Source organism: Amphimedon queenslandica, unplaced genomic scaffold (assembly GCF_000090795.2).
Source record: "Amphimedon queenslandica unplaced genomic scaffold, v1.1 AMPQUscaffold_13165, whole genome shotgun sequence".
Lineage (NCBI taxonomy): Eukaryota > Metazoa > Porifera > Demospongiae > Haplosclerida > Niphatidae > Amphimedon > Amphimedon queenslandica.
In genome coordinates, this window is record NW_003546599.1 from 39688 (window position 1) to 52513 (window position 12826).

Consider the following 12826-nt stretch of genomic DNA (forward strand, 5'->3'; position numbering starts at 1 on the left):
ATTGTTTTTATTAATACCAAGTGTCTACACGTACATTAATCTACATTAGATGATGTAATTATTATTCTTAGCTATTAGTCATGATTATTATAATGGTAATAATCTCTTACTAATGGTGTTACTAAAATGATGATCAATATTATACTAATAAATATCTATAACTAACTAAATACAGGCTATGATAAAACTGGACAACTATTAATTAATTAAACGTAGTCATCATCATCATCATCATCATCATCATCATCACCATCATCATCATTATCATCATCAATTTGCTCATCTTGTGTATCATACATTGCAGGAGCCCTGGGATCATTCCTTACAGTTGGAACCTCCACTCTTCTGGAACAGATACACGTTAATAACGTCACAATTCCCATGGTACCAACTATAGCCATTATGATGCTAAAGAGGACTGCAATGAAGATGATTATGCTGATCCCTGAGGTCGTTGGTCCATTGCCAGTTTCAGTAGGAGTTGGGAATATTGTAACTACATGTTTACAAGTATTATTATTATTATTATTATTATTATTATAATTAACTCACTGAGTTTTGTGCTGCTTGATCTATGACTGGTTGATGCTGCTACAGTAGATGATGGTGAAATGATTCTACTGCTTGTTGACACTGATTGATCCATATAAGCACCTTTAAAGTTACAAAACAGTATAATGTCTACTGATTATGTTATGACAGATGTTAGAGGTTATATATACTACAATTCTTGCAGTAGCAAGAAAAACACTTACCTCCATAAACTATCCATTGTAAGATCAAAAGAGTACAAGCTGCTAGTTTCAGCATTGCTGTGGTGAACTACTGACAGTAAACACTAGCTGGACCTAAACACTTCAAAATAGCTGGTGTGTATTGCACTATTTAATGTGCTAATAGGTGCAACAGATACCCACTTTAATCATTACTTACAGACTACAGTAAACATGTGTTCCCATTGGATGCTAACATCATAATGATAAATAATTGCAACATGTGATTATAAAGGTAAGAATCATTTATCATTTAGCTATTTTCAGTCAAAATGGCTTTCATTATTGAGAGTGGTACAAAAAGACTGCTTGCTGGATCTGTTATGACAATGTCATAAAGTTCTTCATAAACTGTCAAAAGAGCTTCCTTCTAGAAATGAGAGAGCAGTAGCATTATATGACAATAGTTTCATTATAAACCAGACCAAGGGCAAAAACGCATCCAATTCAAGAGTAGCAATGCTATATATGTGTCATTTACTTTTTGATTAAGAAAACCAATTTTGATGACATTGTCGATATTCTCTAGACCATTAATCATGAATGGATCACCTTGTGAATCACCAATTACTATCACATTAGATCTATCCTACAATTAAAGCATTGAGTACAGGAATTATGGTATAGTAATAGTAACAGTAATTAGTAGAAGGAGAATCTCCTATTTTTATAAATTTTTCTAATGTATATACATGTTTCTTTGTTGTGTAGCAAGTTTGAGTTGATTCCAATAAAAAATTTTTGAGTTATGACCATTTTTTTAAATGGGCCAATTTTTAAAAAATACCCAAGGCTATAGCCCATGGTTTTTTCTAAAAAATGGCTCCGAAATCACCCCAAATTTTTATTACATTTTCTGATACATATTGATGCCCTTATGCTGTGTAGAAAGTTTGAGTCAATTCCGACTTCAATTTTTCAAGTTACAGCCATTTTAAGAAAATGTCAAAATTCTGAAAAATACCCAAGGCTATAGTCCATGGTTTTTTCCGAAAAATGGCTCCGAAATCACCCCAAATTTTTATTACATTTTCTGATACATATTGATGTCCTTATGCTATGTAGCAAGTTTGAGTCGATTCCGACTTCAATTTTTCAAGTTACGGCCATTTTAAGAAAACGTCAAAATTCTGAAAAATATTCAAGGCTATAGTCCATGGTTTTTTCCAAAAAATGGATTCAAAATCACAAATTTTTATTACATTTTCTGATACATATTAATGTCTTTCACACACAATAAATGACAGTCAAGTGATTACCTTAAGTTTCTTGACCAGTTGAGGGTATCTAGTCAAAGAAGTGAGTCCTTTATTATAAGAATGAATGACAGGTTCAGTGAATGCTGTCACCACACTCTCTTCATTATATATCATCTTGTTACCAACCACTGAGAGATTAGCATGCTCCTTGTAAGAGGTGGCATCTAGTGCTATCAATATTATATCTAACAAATAAAATAACTTTCATAATTACGAGAATATAGTTGATAGTTATAATATCCAGAAGCAAGTTGTCATTCTGTATGAAGACAAAATTATGGCTGGATTAACCAATAAAATTGAATAAGGGAATCAATCATCATAATAATAGTTATCAGTTACCTGCTAGACCAGCTGAACAAATGGTCAGTGGTACGTCATTCACCTCAAGTAATCTAAACATATCGTCATGGTGATCCCTATGGCAACACAAATGATTGCAACTCCAAAATATAAAATATTTTACCTAAAGAAAATGTCGGATGCCTTTACCATCTCAACTAGCATGTTTTTAGTTACGCTTTGCTGAGTAATCAAATGGTGGACAGTTCTCCACCTGTTAAAACATAGTCAATAATTTAAAAGAATCCTAATTTTCCAAACAAACCATTCTTCCATTGCTTCAGTCTTTTCTTGTAGACTACGCTCACTAGTGAAAAATTATATTTAATAGTATTTCTAATATCGTTTTAATAATATTTTAATATTTTACTTACTGACAGTGTTCAATTGGAAGGTATTTTGCTTTTAAGTTCAAGGCCTATATATTAATTAACAATAATTACCATAAAAATCAAATAAATTGTAATTATTGGCTCTCAATGTCAGTAATTAACGTACCTTTTCAACGAAACTTTTAGATAATAATCCTGATGATTCCATAACTCCTTCATTAACATAATAAGAACATAATAAGTCACAAAAATTTTTGACCAAGCATAAATGTAGCTTAGAAAACAAATTCTTATTGAAATAAAAATTTCACTTACCATGAGACGTTGTTACTGGCTTCCCATTAAAATGAGGATAAGTTAATGTGTAGTCAAAATCAGACAAAACCTATGAATAAAATTAAAAATTTAATTTTTTCCCATCAGTGTTTTTTAACCTGCAACTTATGTCTCCCAGCTGTTCTCATTCTTCCTATGCAGTCAATGACAGATTCAATATCCTTACAATGAACAGGAGGCTCCTCCAGCAGCTGCTTTAAAGCAACAAATGCAGCTGCAGCCATCTTAGATTATTTTAGCCACTACACTAGTCTATCATTATGAGGTATATTTACCATGAATGAAGTATTCAAAACTCACCAAAGGAATCTTTAAATAGCACACTTTTAGGCTGTTGGTCTTAGGAATTTGTAGTTCTCAATGTATAATATAATGTCAGTGATAATTCAGTATCTTTTTGACAGCTGAATGCTGAACTAGTTAATTATGGGTGTGGTCAAACTGAAACTGTATTATAAAAACAGGTCAATTACCATTATTTCTTGTTGAGTAGCATGTACAACAAAAGGGATGTTAATATAATAATCTATTATATGATCATTACAGTGTATTGTATAAATATAAGGTGTCAATGTAGTAGTACAGTACAGTTGCAGTATCATGTGCTATAATTATTATTATATCATAGATATTCCTTCACCATCATCATCATCATCATCATCTTGTACCCATCCTTGAGCAGGCTGTTGGTCGAGAGTTTTACTTTTTGCAGGCGTAACTTTTTCTTTTTTCACTTCATGTCCGCCGCTCTTCTTGTTTCCATTAGACGATGTCACCATGATGGAGTCATCACCTAATCTAAAACCATGTGGCCATTTCTCTCCTCTCAATGGAGATGTTTTCTTGCTTCCTGTTGCATTGCTGTCGGCTGATGATGAAAGAGAGAGGTGAGAGAGTGAACCATCAGCTGTCGCTATCCCGCCAAAATTTTGATCAGGAATCGGAGGAGGCTCTTCACTGCCACTGCTTTTCTTTTTGCTTCTCTTCTTTTTCACAACTTCTTGATCGACTGTTGAGTAAACACCATCCAATTCATTGATATCTTGTACTATAGAATTCATGAATTGTGCATGTGTGAATTATAATAAGAGTTATTGAATACATTAAGATACATATACTATTACAATATAACCTCCTATTGTGGACACTCTAAAATAAGGACACCTCTATAATCAGGACAAATGGGCAAGTAGTATCAGTCCCAATACAATAGTAATGTGCATTAATGAACCTCTGAAATAAGGACAGGTTCATAATCAGGAGCTAGGGTATTATTGGGTCCCAAGGTCTCCGGAATAGACAGAATTGACTGTATTGATATATTTAGTTTATGACTTACCGTCTTCACTGGTGTAAGTAGCAGGTGTTGAAGGTGGAGCAGCTGGGGTGCTTGATCCTTTCTTCTCCTTGTTGCCTCCTCCTCCGCTTGACATGAGCTTTGAGAGTGGGTTTGAGCGAGTGGTAGGTTTGAATCCTATCTCTCCAAAGTCTGAGTTTATCTCGCTGGGAGCTGACTTCTTTCTTCTCAGTGGACGTAGAGCATTTTGAATTGACTGTGAGAACCCGCGGGATTTGTGTTTCCTAGAGCTTTGTTTCTCGCTCTCTTTAATCTCATCTACTGTTGCATACTCATGAGAGTTTTCTAATAACTGATCGTCAGGATTCTGCTTCTCAATTTCATTAGTGGCACCAGCTACATGAGGTGCTTCATCTAGTGAATAATAAAGATTAAGCATAATAAAAATTGCTAAATTATAATGCACTACACCATTACATCATGCATGCTACATTATAGTACCTTCTGGATCAATAACTTCTGTTTCTATAGGACCATCCTACACAATGGAACAAAATAAAACGCATTCCATAATTATTTAATATTTCCTTACTGGTAAAACCATTGATGGGACCCTGGAGTAAGTGGCAACAAACTCGGCCATTGCAGGATTGTTAGAGCCAAGAGCATTTGAGTAGATAGTGGCACCATTCTAAAGAAAAAGGTACTTAAATTAAGCTGCACAGTAAAAGCCGAAACACTACATGAGCTTATGATACACAACACTGTCTGTAAGATAGGCTATACTCCATTACCTTGTTCTTTTGCATTAAGTTTGCTCCATTGTCAAGTAGGAATCTTAGTACTTCCACTTCACTGTATAAATTGATAATAATTATAATAAAGTGATGATTATATTTTTACCCGGCTTCTGCTGCATCGTGTGCAGGAGTGTCTCCAATCTCATCTTTTGCAAATACCACAAGACCAGTCATGTCATTATTGACAATCCAGCGCACCGTTTTAAGCTTACCAGCAGCTGTTAAAATGTAAAAATTGTCACTTTAATCACTCTCTCTCTCTCTGTACATACTTGAAGCAAAATGTAATGGAGTCCCACCATCAGGTACAGGCTCCATGATAGTGTCAATTCCAAGCTTTGCCACAATATACTGTAAAAGAAGCTAATGCACAGAAGCAGTAAGTGTAATAGTAATACCTTCACGATGCTGGTGTGACCTGCTTGTGCTGCTGCATGTATTGGCTTCAAGTTGTCTCCAGCAGGAATGGAGATGTCACATTTTGCCGTCTCATGTAGAAATCGCATTGCATCAAGTTTGCCTTCTTGGGCACTGAAATAAACTGGAGTTGTTCCTAGAAATAGAAATAAAATGAATACTTTTATAGCTATGAAAAGATTCCCTATCCTACCATCTCCTGATACTTGATGTAAAAGTCCTTTATTTTTGCTGCTAATCAACTTCAGAGCTTCAACATTACCTGTTGATATGATACAATTAATGACAGTTGTATAAACTTTCATTTCCATTCACCAGATGATGCAGCAACATGAGCTGCAGTGATGCCACTAATATTGATGGAATCAGCAGCTTTGATCCCAAGCTCAGCCAAAAGCAACTTGACAACTTTATTCTGTTGCTTCGATATTGCCAACAGTAAGCAAGTAAAACCTATGATTAGTTATCATTAAAATTCTAACAGTTACTATGCATATAGTACCTGTTTTATCTTGTACGACACAAAGTGAGTCCTTTGTGCTTCTGTCAGAAGCAGCCATCATTACCTACACATTAAATGGTAGCACCATGCATGCATGCATAAAATTGTGAGAAAATAACTTATTAAATATCGTACCTTCACACACTCAAGATGACCAAGAGCTGCTGCAACATGAACTGGTGTCTCTCCATGATCAGCTTGATCTAGTACTGACAGGTTAGTGAACTTTAAGAGCCACCTATCATGGCATTAATTATCATGCTAGCTGCAAGGTGTTTCTTACTTTAAACAATCAATTCTATTGTTTTTAGCTGCTATGTGCAAAGGAGTGGCGGACATTTTATCGCAAGAAGGGACGCCTGCGTCACTCTTCCACACAAAGATGGCCTCAAGAGCTCCAAGATTTCCCTCAAAGGCTGCCTTGTGGGCTGGAAGATCAACATAGGCAAATTCAGCAAACTCTCCACGCAGATTATCCTCAGTTCCAATGCGTTTTTTATACTGCTTGATCCCAGCTTCATTGAGGTAGCAATAGCTCGGGCCTTCCTCTCCTTCTCCTCCAGGATAAACAGACTCCATGATTCTCTCTCTTTTCTTTAAAAGTTGTTTGCGTCTCAAAGTGAGCCCCACCCTCGAGTGCAATCAACTCCCACGCAGCATCACGTGATGCTTCAGCTACACCTACACAAACATGGAGGCCGTTTGGAAGTATTTCAAGGTTTGAATTCATCAACGCATTGTTTGTATTAATGGCCATCTTTTCAACAAATAGGTCCAATTGCCTGCTTATTTAAAAGCCGTCCCGTTGCCAAAGACTTTTCAAGGTTTCTTAAACCTAAACAGGGAGGAATGGCTTGAGCTGCTACCACTTCTCATCTTGGTCTCCATCTTGTTTTACCTGGCCCTGTCTCCACTTACAAGTAAAGACTTTAAAATATTCTTTTAAAAATAATAATTGTCTCTCTTTCTCCATTTTCCAGGTTTGTTTTTTACTAAGAAGAAGAAACGGCCTCACATAAACACAAAAGTTGACAAAGACAAAGAGAAAGTTGCAACAGATTTCCCGATCGAGGACCTAGGGGATAAGAAAGTTTTCTGTCGCTGTTGGAAATCAAACAAAGTGAGACAGAAAAAAATTTGTAGATGTGTAAAATTTTATGGGAGACCAGCTCAAATTGTGCACAAACAGCAGCAGTCTTGTTATAAATTTTTATTTTATTTTTAGTTCCCTCTGTGTGACGGCTCACACAATCAACACAACAAGGAGACTGGGGACAATGTTGGGCCACTTATACTTAAATCCAGTGAAGGGACAGGAGGGAAGAAGGAAGAGAAGAAAGCTAAAGTCAAGAAAGAAGAATAGGAACATGATGGAGACACAGTTTAACATGCGCTGCTGTTGTAATAAAATAATGTTTCATTGCTAGGGACAATAATAATAGTAATAATAATGATAACTTTGTTTTAGTTAGTATGATCCCTTTATCATTATTACTATTATTATTAAAATTTTAATTTGGCAATTACTGAATCTTATTTCAATTGTGACGTACATATACTTGACATTCTCTGATCATTAATGGACATGTATAACATAGTTAAGTACAAGGTTCAACTTCAATGATGTACACAATGTCCGTAAGAGTGATAAAATAATAATAATAATACAAACAGGCAGTAGTTAACTCATGATGAAGCAGTGTCTGTGAAGCATATTGAAAAGTGGGTGGAGCCAATAAGAGCAATGCTCCTCCCACTAGGATGCCACTGCAGTTTCTGTATAGCAATAGGAGGATCAGCTGGTACAACAACGCTAACCACACCAGCTGGGGACCAGAGATAAAGACGACCATTATTAGTACAAATGGCTAGTCTTGATTGTATAGGATCCCATTGAAAGTCTCTGATAGGATTTATGTGAATAAGTAATGCAACCAGTGATGCCTTTATGCTCCATATCCAGAGGGTGGTGGGGACATTCTCATTATAACTGACAAAGTAGCTATTGTCTTTACTGAAAGAGATTGACTTGATACCTATCTTAGGATTGGCTTTAGTCGGGTCTGGTTTTATCGACAGTAAAGTGACAGGTGGTTCTTGGGTCTCGTATTTACTCTGTACTGGGAATACACTGGTCGTTAGTAGTGATAGTGTCGCTGGATCAACTGGTCCAACCTGTTTCTCGACTTCCCGATATATGGCCACGCCTACCTGAGACTCTATGATTCCTGGGTGATCCAATTCCGCTATCGTCTTCCAAGTCATGTGATTAAGTAGGCGGAGTTTCTGATCGTACCCGCCGATGGCAAGAAACTGACCAGTGGGTGACCAAGAGACTGAACGAAGGCCGAGACTATAATGATGAGGCTCTGAATAAGGAGTGTAAGAGGCGATACGGCGACCGTCCAGCGAATAAAGAAATAACTGATAATAAAGACAAGAATCCCAGGTACAGATGACACTGCCATTAGGTGACCAAGAGAGACCAATGAGGTCCTTAGTATCAAGCGGAAAGTGATGGAGCAGGCTCCATTTCTCTGTGTTGAATATACTGATATGATCTTTGCACTCTCTTCTCTCTGCTAACGCCATGTATTGACCATCAGGACTGAACTCTAACCCGCCACGAGTTAGTTTCGGATACTTGATGTAAGAGACTGTTTTATTCACTAGCGACCAAAGGGTGAGGCGAAGGTGAAAGTCAGACATTGTGAGGACGTGGCGACTGTCAGCTGACCAGTAGCAGCCAATCAGACGAGAGGATCCTTCGTCAATCTTACAGTTCCACTCTGGCTGATCCATAGACCAAATCTAATAAAAGAAATGAATCCAATTAATGAATCAATGAATATTAATGAACTAATGAATTTAAAAAGACCACATTGGACCAAATTTTGCCGAAATTAAAAAGGAGAGAATTCTTCATTTTTATTACATTTCCTGATGCATATACATGTTCTTATGTCGTGTAGAAAGTTTGAGCTGATTTCGATTAAAATTAGATTTTTTATGAATTTTAAAGTTGTTCCAAATTCGGGTAAAAGTCCCTGTACTATAGTACATGGTCTCGGGCCAAATTTTACCAAAAATGAAAAGGAGAGAATTCTCCATTTTTATTACATTTCCTGATGCATATACATGTTCTTATGTTGTTTGAGCTGATTCTGATTAAAATTAGATATTTGATAAATTTTTAAAGTTGCTCCAAATTCGGGTAAAAGTCCCTGTACTATAGTACATGGTCTCGGACCAAATTTTGCCAAAATTGAAAAGAAGAGAATTCTCCATTTTTATAATTTTCTCCAATGCATATACATGTACTTACGCTGCGTAGAAAGTTTGAGCTGATTCTGATGACAAACTCTCAAGTTATTAGCATTCAAAGTTACAATAATGAAACCACGCCCCTTAATTAATGCTCCCATATATGGTCATGCAATAATTAAAGCAAGAAAACTACAAAGAGGTCCCACCTGCACGATCCCTCTCTTGTACAGTGCACACATGAGGAGACTAGAATCAGGAGACCACTCCATATCCTGGACAGGGTCGAGGCAGGTGTGTATATGTTGTATCTCCAGTGTACTGGAGTCCCTGATGACCACGCGGTGCTGGGACGAGGAGGCGAGGAACAGACCGTCTGGAGAGAAACGGACGAGATGGCGACTGGACTGGAAGCTCTCCGAGAAATTCATTTTTCTGTTTGAACTTGACGAGGAACTTGAAGTTTTTTTGCAAGATTTATTCCGCCAAAAATAATTTTAATTTCATTATAGCCACGCCTACATTAGTCTAACATCTTCCTCCCACGCAAGGGTGTGGCTCACTCCTTGCTGCCAATTTTAGGTGGTGCTAAAATTCTTGTTGACTCACTTTGCTTGTTTCTACGGAGCAGAAAACAAGACAAATGAGACTCCAAGCTCTCTGCTTGTTTTTAATCAGTGCCAGGATCATACATGTAGAGGGTAAGGGAAAGTGAAATCAGTTTCAAAATGGACTCTTCCTTCTTTTACAGCTCAAACCACTACTCCTACTGTGTCCTTACTCTCTGGAGCAATCAGGCTCGCTAGAGACGGGGTTCCTTCCAGCTCCTACTCCTCAGGCAGGGTTCAAGTGTATGGTATTGCCGCCGCTAATTCAGCCTCTAACAGGTGGGGAAACATTTGTCGTTTCACCTCATTTGGCGCAAGTGAAGCTGACGTGATTTGTCACCAGTTAACGTACACTGGAGCCTCTTCTCACTCTTATGCTGAACTTGACTCGTAAGGACCACAAGCAATATATATACAAACACACACACACCTACAGACATAAAAACTAAAACTGTTGTTGTATTATCACGTATTTACTTATACTTAGCAGCAATTGTCAACTTTACTGCATCTTGTGTTTTATTTTTATAATCTCAACACAAGTTGAACTTTTTGAGCTCTGCTCTAAACCTCAGATGTTTCATTCATTGATTGTTTCTGTGACTACATAAGATGTGAATATTTCTCATTCCTTTCTCTCAACAGGTTTGGTAATGATAACTATACTGCACTACTGAATGACGTATCGTGTTCCAACGACAATTACTTGATGCTATTTCAGTGTACAGTCAGTACTACAGTCAGCACTTTATGTACTGCTAGAGAAGATGTATCAGTAACATGCTGTAAGTGAATCTACATCTCTTCATTAAGGACACCATTGGCAGCCCACACCTACAGAAGTGTTATTATAGAAGCTGCACTGTGCACATGTATATACATGTATAATACCATTTGTTTGTATGACTGGCTGTTGCCTATCAATGATGCAATCACATTTATTGTTATTACTTCATCAAAGAGTATTGAATTAACATTGTTTACATAATCAATTTCCTTCATAACAGATTCTACCCGTATATGGGACGACCCGTACAATGGTATGGTCCGTCTATCACAGGGTGACTACGTGAACACTGGTCTACTGGAGGTGTACTGCAAGGGAGAGTGGGGGACTGTGTGCGACGATACTTTTGGAGCAGAGGAAGGAACTGCAGTCTGTAGACAACTAGGATACAGCAGTTACTATAGATACGGACATTTGACACTGTAAGATATCCATTCATTTATGTATTGTCATGTAGTGGGAATGGTGTAATTTTCTCGAATTGTCAATACATATTTTAATTTTCTTTTAATCCTTTCCTGCAGTGTTGGCAGTACAGAGCAGCCCATTTGGTTGAATGAGCTCAACTGTGTCTCTGGCGACAGGTGCCTAGCCGACTGTCAGAGGTGTCCCGGGTCTGCAGTTAGCACTTGTGTCCATGCACAAGATATTACAATCACATGCTGTGAGCTACCATAATAGTTATTACCAATTATTTATTAATAGTTATTACCAATTATTTTATTAATCTCTGCTGTTCATTTACAATAGATTCCCCAACTGCTTCTGGCAGCTCAAACACAATTGGACTTTGCAAATGTAAGCTATTGTGTTACTATTTTTAGTATCTCATCATTACATCATACAAATAATGCCGTACAAGTGTGTTGAGAATTTAATAAAGCAGGCAAATAGACACCATTAAAGTTGCCATGATTATTGGACATTATACTTTGTACCTATCTATAATGGCTTTACATTATGAATAGACAGTTTAACTTATGTTAAATTCTTTCCTCACAGATAACAATAATGCCGTCATTATTGGAGCAACATTTGGTTCTGTAGGAGGTCTGATAATTATAATAATTATTATTGTACTGATAATTCGTGACAAAGAAAGGAAAGGTGAGACTCACATCAGACGTGACTTCAAAGCATGGAAGGCAAGAATGAGACCTCGCTGGCTGAAAGTTAAGTTGTGTTGTCAAAAACTCAAATGTAAGCGAAGACCCCGCCCACCAAGAGCAGTACCCACACATCAACCAGCACCTGCAGCAGTTGAGCTTACCAATCAATCCTCACCACCTCAAGCTAATCCACCAGCAGCAGCAGCACAAAGTGCACCTCCACCAGCACCACCACCAGCAGGACAGGGGGTACCTCCACCCTACAGTTCCAATTATCCATATCCAGAATACCCACCTCAACCTTATGGTGCTTATCCTCCTCCTCCTGGTGGTGCCTATCCACCTGCTGCTGGTGCCTATCCACCTGCTAGTTACCCTCCACCAGGTCCCAGCTATCCTCCTGGACCTGGTGATGATGATATGAGAAAGGACGAGCATTTCAGGAAAGAAGAGCCGCCATCTTATAATGCTAACTGGTCCCATCCCCCGACCTCATGAGAACACAGTACTATGATACAAGGGTTGTATTGTCAGTGCTAAATTCTGTCTTTTTATTACATTTTGCGATTGCTTTATTTATTTTATTTTATGTTTCATTGCCTTTGCTATTCTCTTATGTTATGTTGCTCTACAAAAAACTGGTCTTTTTAATCCTCTTTTAAATAAATAATATAAATAATAATAATTCATTCGGCAATTATAGTTCACAAAAAAGTTCGATACAAAATTAGACGTAACCAAGTGATGACCCCAGCCACTTCTCAGCCTCAGATAAAGTCATTCCTTTACGTTTAGCATAATCTTCAACCTTTTGGAGACAAGAGAGAGAGAATTCACAAACATGAATTAATTATAATGAAATTGGTAGTGTTGTTAAAGTAGATTTTGTAAAACCAGCATGTTTAAAAGGAAAGGAAGATCAAATATTTAAATGATAATAACTCAAAATGCTCACACATGTAATTATACATTCATATATAAATTTGACACTATAATTGAA

The 12826-nt window shown here is 37.2% G+C and overlaps 5 protein-coding genes across 7 annotated transcripts; 2 read left to right on the plus strand and 3 right to left on the minus strand.

Annotated features, from left to right (window-relative positions):
• Nucleotides 1-84: 84 nt before the first annotated feature.
• On the minus strand, nucleotides 85-3474 carry LOC105313957 (7-methylguanosine phosphate-specific 5'-nucleotidase-like). Of its 3 annotated transcripts, none has more exons than XM_011407794.2 (13): nucleotides 3343-3474; nucleotides 3141-3284; nucleotides 3022-3091; nucleotides 2873-2919; nucleotides 2749-2792; nucleotides 2640-2681; nucleotides 2499-2588; nucleotides 2375-2451; nucleotides 2033-2217; nucleotides 1255-1362; nucleotides 756-1143; nucleotides 553-654; nucleotides 85-496 (listed from the first exon to the last, which is right to left on the minus strand). In XM_011407794.2, the coding sequence occupies exons 2-11, from the start codon at nucleotides 3264-3266 to the stop codon at nucleotides 1027-1029; spliced, it is 906 nt and encodes a 301-aa protein (XP_011406096.1). In that variant the 5' UTR covers nucleotides 3267-3284; nucleotides 3343-3474; the 3' UTR covers nucleotides 85-496; nucleotides 553-654; nucleotides 756-1026. The 3 variants fall into 3 exon arrangements, with proteins under 3 accessions (XP_011406096.1, XP_019856208.1, XP_019856207.1); XM_020000649.1 differs by having other exon boundaries at nucleotides 3141-3289; XM_020000648.1 differs by having other exon boundaries at nucleotides 3141-3294.
• A 37-nt stretch (nucleotides 3475-3511) lies between these two features.
• Nucleotides 3512-6693, minus strand: LOC105313958 (espin-like). The gene is made up of 13 exons (XM_020000650.1): nucleotides 6342-6693; nucleotides 6194-6296; nucleotides 6059-6122; nucleotides 5872-6009; nucleotides 5750-5818; nucleotides 5538-5692; nucleotides 5412-5490; nucleotides 5243-5357; nucleotides 5134-5194; nucleotides 4932-5030; nucleotides 4841-4877; nucleotides 4382-4753; nucleotides 3512-4090 (listed from the first exon to the last, which is right to left on the minus strand). Exons 1-13 carry the CDS (start codon nucleotides 6635-6637, stop codon nucleotides 3660-3662), a joined length of 2019 nt encoding a protein of 672 aa, XP_019856209.1. The 5' UTR covers nucleotides 6638-6693; the 3' UTR covers nucleotides 3512-3659.
• Nucleotides 6694-6710: 17 nt separating this feature from the next.
• Nucleotides 6711-7610, plus strand: LOC100631667 (CDGSH iron-sulfur domain-containing protein 2A-like). Its single transcript, XM_003389011.3, has 4 exons — nucleotides 6711-6776; nucleotides 6831-6978; nucleotides 7039-7178; nucleotides 7284-7610. The coding sequence occupies exons 1-4, from the start codon at nucleotides 6750-6752 to the stop codon at nucleotides 7419-7421; spliced, it is 453 nt and encodes a 150-aa protein (XP_003389059.1). The 5' UTR covers nucleotides 6711-6749; the 3' UTR covers nucleotides 7422-7610.
• An 18-nt stretch (nucleotides 7611-7628) lies between these two features.
• Nucleotides 7629-9855, minus strand: LOC100641941 (WD repeat-containing protein WRAP73-like). The gene is made up of 2 exons (XM_003389008.3): nucleotides 9532-9855; nucleotides 7629-8869 (listed from the first exon to the last, which is right to left on the minus strand). The coding sequence occupies exons 1-2, from the start codon at nucleotides 9751-9753 to the stop codon at nucleotides 7745-7747; spliced, it is 1347 nt and encodes a 448-aa protein (XP_003389056.1). The 5' UTR covers nucleotides 9754-9855; the 3' UTR covers nucleotides 7629-7744.
• Nucleotides 9856-9875: 20 nt separating this feature from the next.
• Nucleotides 9876-12558, plus strand: LOC109584786 (scavenger receptor cysteine-rich type 1 protein M130-like). The gene is made up of 7 exons (XM_020000651.1): nucleotides 9876-10023; nucleotides 10074-10320; nucleotides 10576-10715; nucleotides 10938-11139; nucleotides 11242-11381; nucleotides 11468-11515; nucleotides 11720-12558. The coding sequence occupies exons 1-7, from the start codon at nucleotides 9966-9968 to the stop codon at nucleotides 12322-12324; spliced, it is 1440 nt and encodes a 479-aa protein (XP_019856210.1). The 5' UTR covers nucleotides 9876-9965; the 3' UTR covers nucleotides 12325-12558.
• The last annotated feature ends 268 nt before the right edge of the window (nucleotides 12559-12826 follow it).

Coding starts and splice junctions, on each gene's coding strand:
- LOC105313958 (XM_020000650.1), bottom strand. CDS start 6,637: ATGGAGTCTGTTTATCCTGGAGGAGAAGGAGAGGAAGGCCCGAGCTAT. Junction 5,358..5,411: donor TCCATTACATTTTGCTTCAA/GTATGTACAGAG, acceptor ACATTTTAACAG/CTGCTGGTAAGCTTAAAACG. Junction 4,878..4,931: donor TCCCATCAATGGTTTTACCA/GTAAGGAAATAT, acceptor TCCATTGTGTAG/GATGGTCCTATAGAAACAGA.
- LOC100641941 (XM_003389008.3), bottom strand. CDS start 9,753: ATGAATTTCTCGGAGAGCTTCCAGTCCAGTCGCCATCTCGTCCGTTTC. Junction 8,870..9,531: donor ACAAGAGAGGGATCGTGCAG/GTGGGACCTCTT, acceptor TTCTTTTATTAG/ATTTGGTCTATGGATCAGCC.
- LOC100631667 (XM_003389011.3), top strand. CDS start 6,750: ATGGAGGCCGTTTGGAAGTATTTCAAG. Junction 6,777..6,830: donor CCGTTTGGAAGTATTTCAAG/GTTTGAATTCAT, acceptor TTCAACAAATAG/GTCCAATTGCCTGCTTATTT. Junction 7,179..7,283: donor GCTGTTGGAAATCAAACAAA/GTGAGACAGAAA, acceptor TTTTATTTTTAG/TTCCCTCTGTGTGACGGCTC.
- LOC109584786 (XM_020000651.1), top strand. CDS start 9,966: ATGAGACTCCAAGCTCTCTGCTTGTTTTTAATCAGTGCCAGGATCATA. Junction 10,024..10,073: donor CAGGATCATACATGTAGAGG/GTAAGGGAAAGT, acceptor CTTCTTTTACAG/CTCAAACCACTACTCCTACT. Junction 10,321..10,575: donor TCTTATGCTGAACTTGACTC/GTAAGGACCACA, acceptor TTCTCTCAACAG/GTTTGGTAATGATAACTATA.
- LOC105313957 (XM_011407794.2), bottom strand. CDS start 3,266: ATGGCTGCAGCTGCATTTGTTGCTTTAAAGCAGCTGCTGGAGGAGCCT. Junction 2,452..2,498: donor GCATCCGACATTTTCTTTAG/GTAAAATATTTT, acceptor GTGTTGCCATAG/GGATCACCATGACGATATGT. Junction 1,363..2,032: donor AACTGGTCAAGAAACTTAAG/GTAATCACTTGA, acceptor CTTTAATTGTAG/GATAGATCTAATGTGATAGT.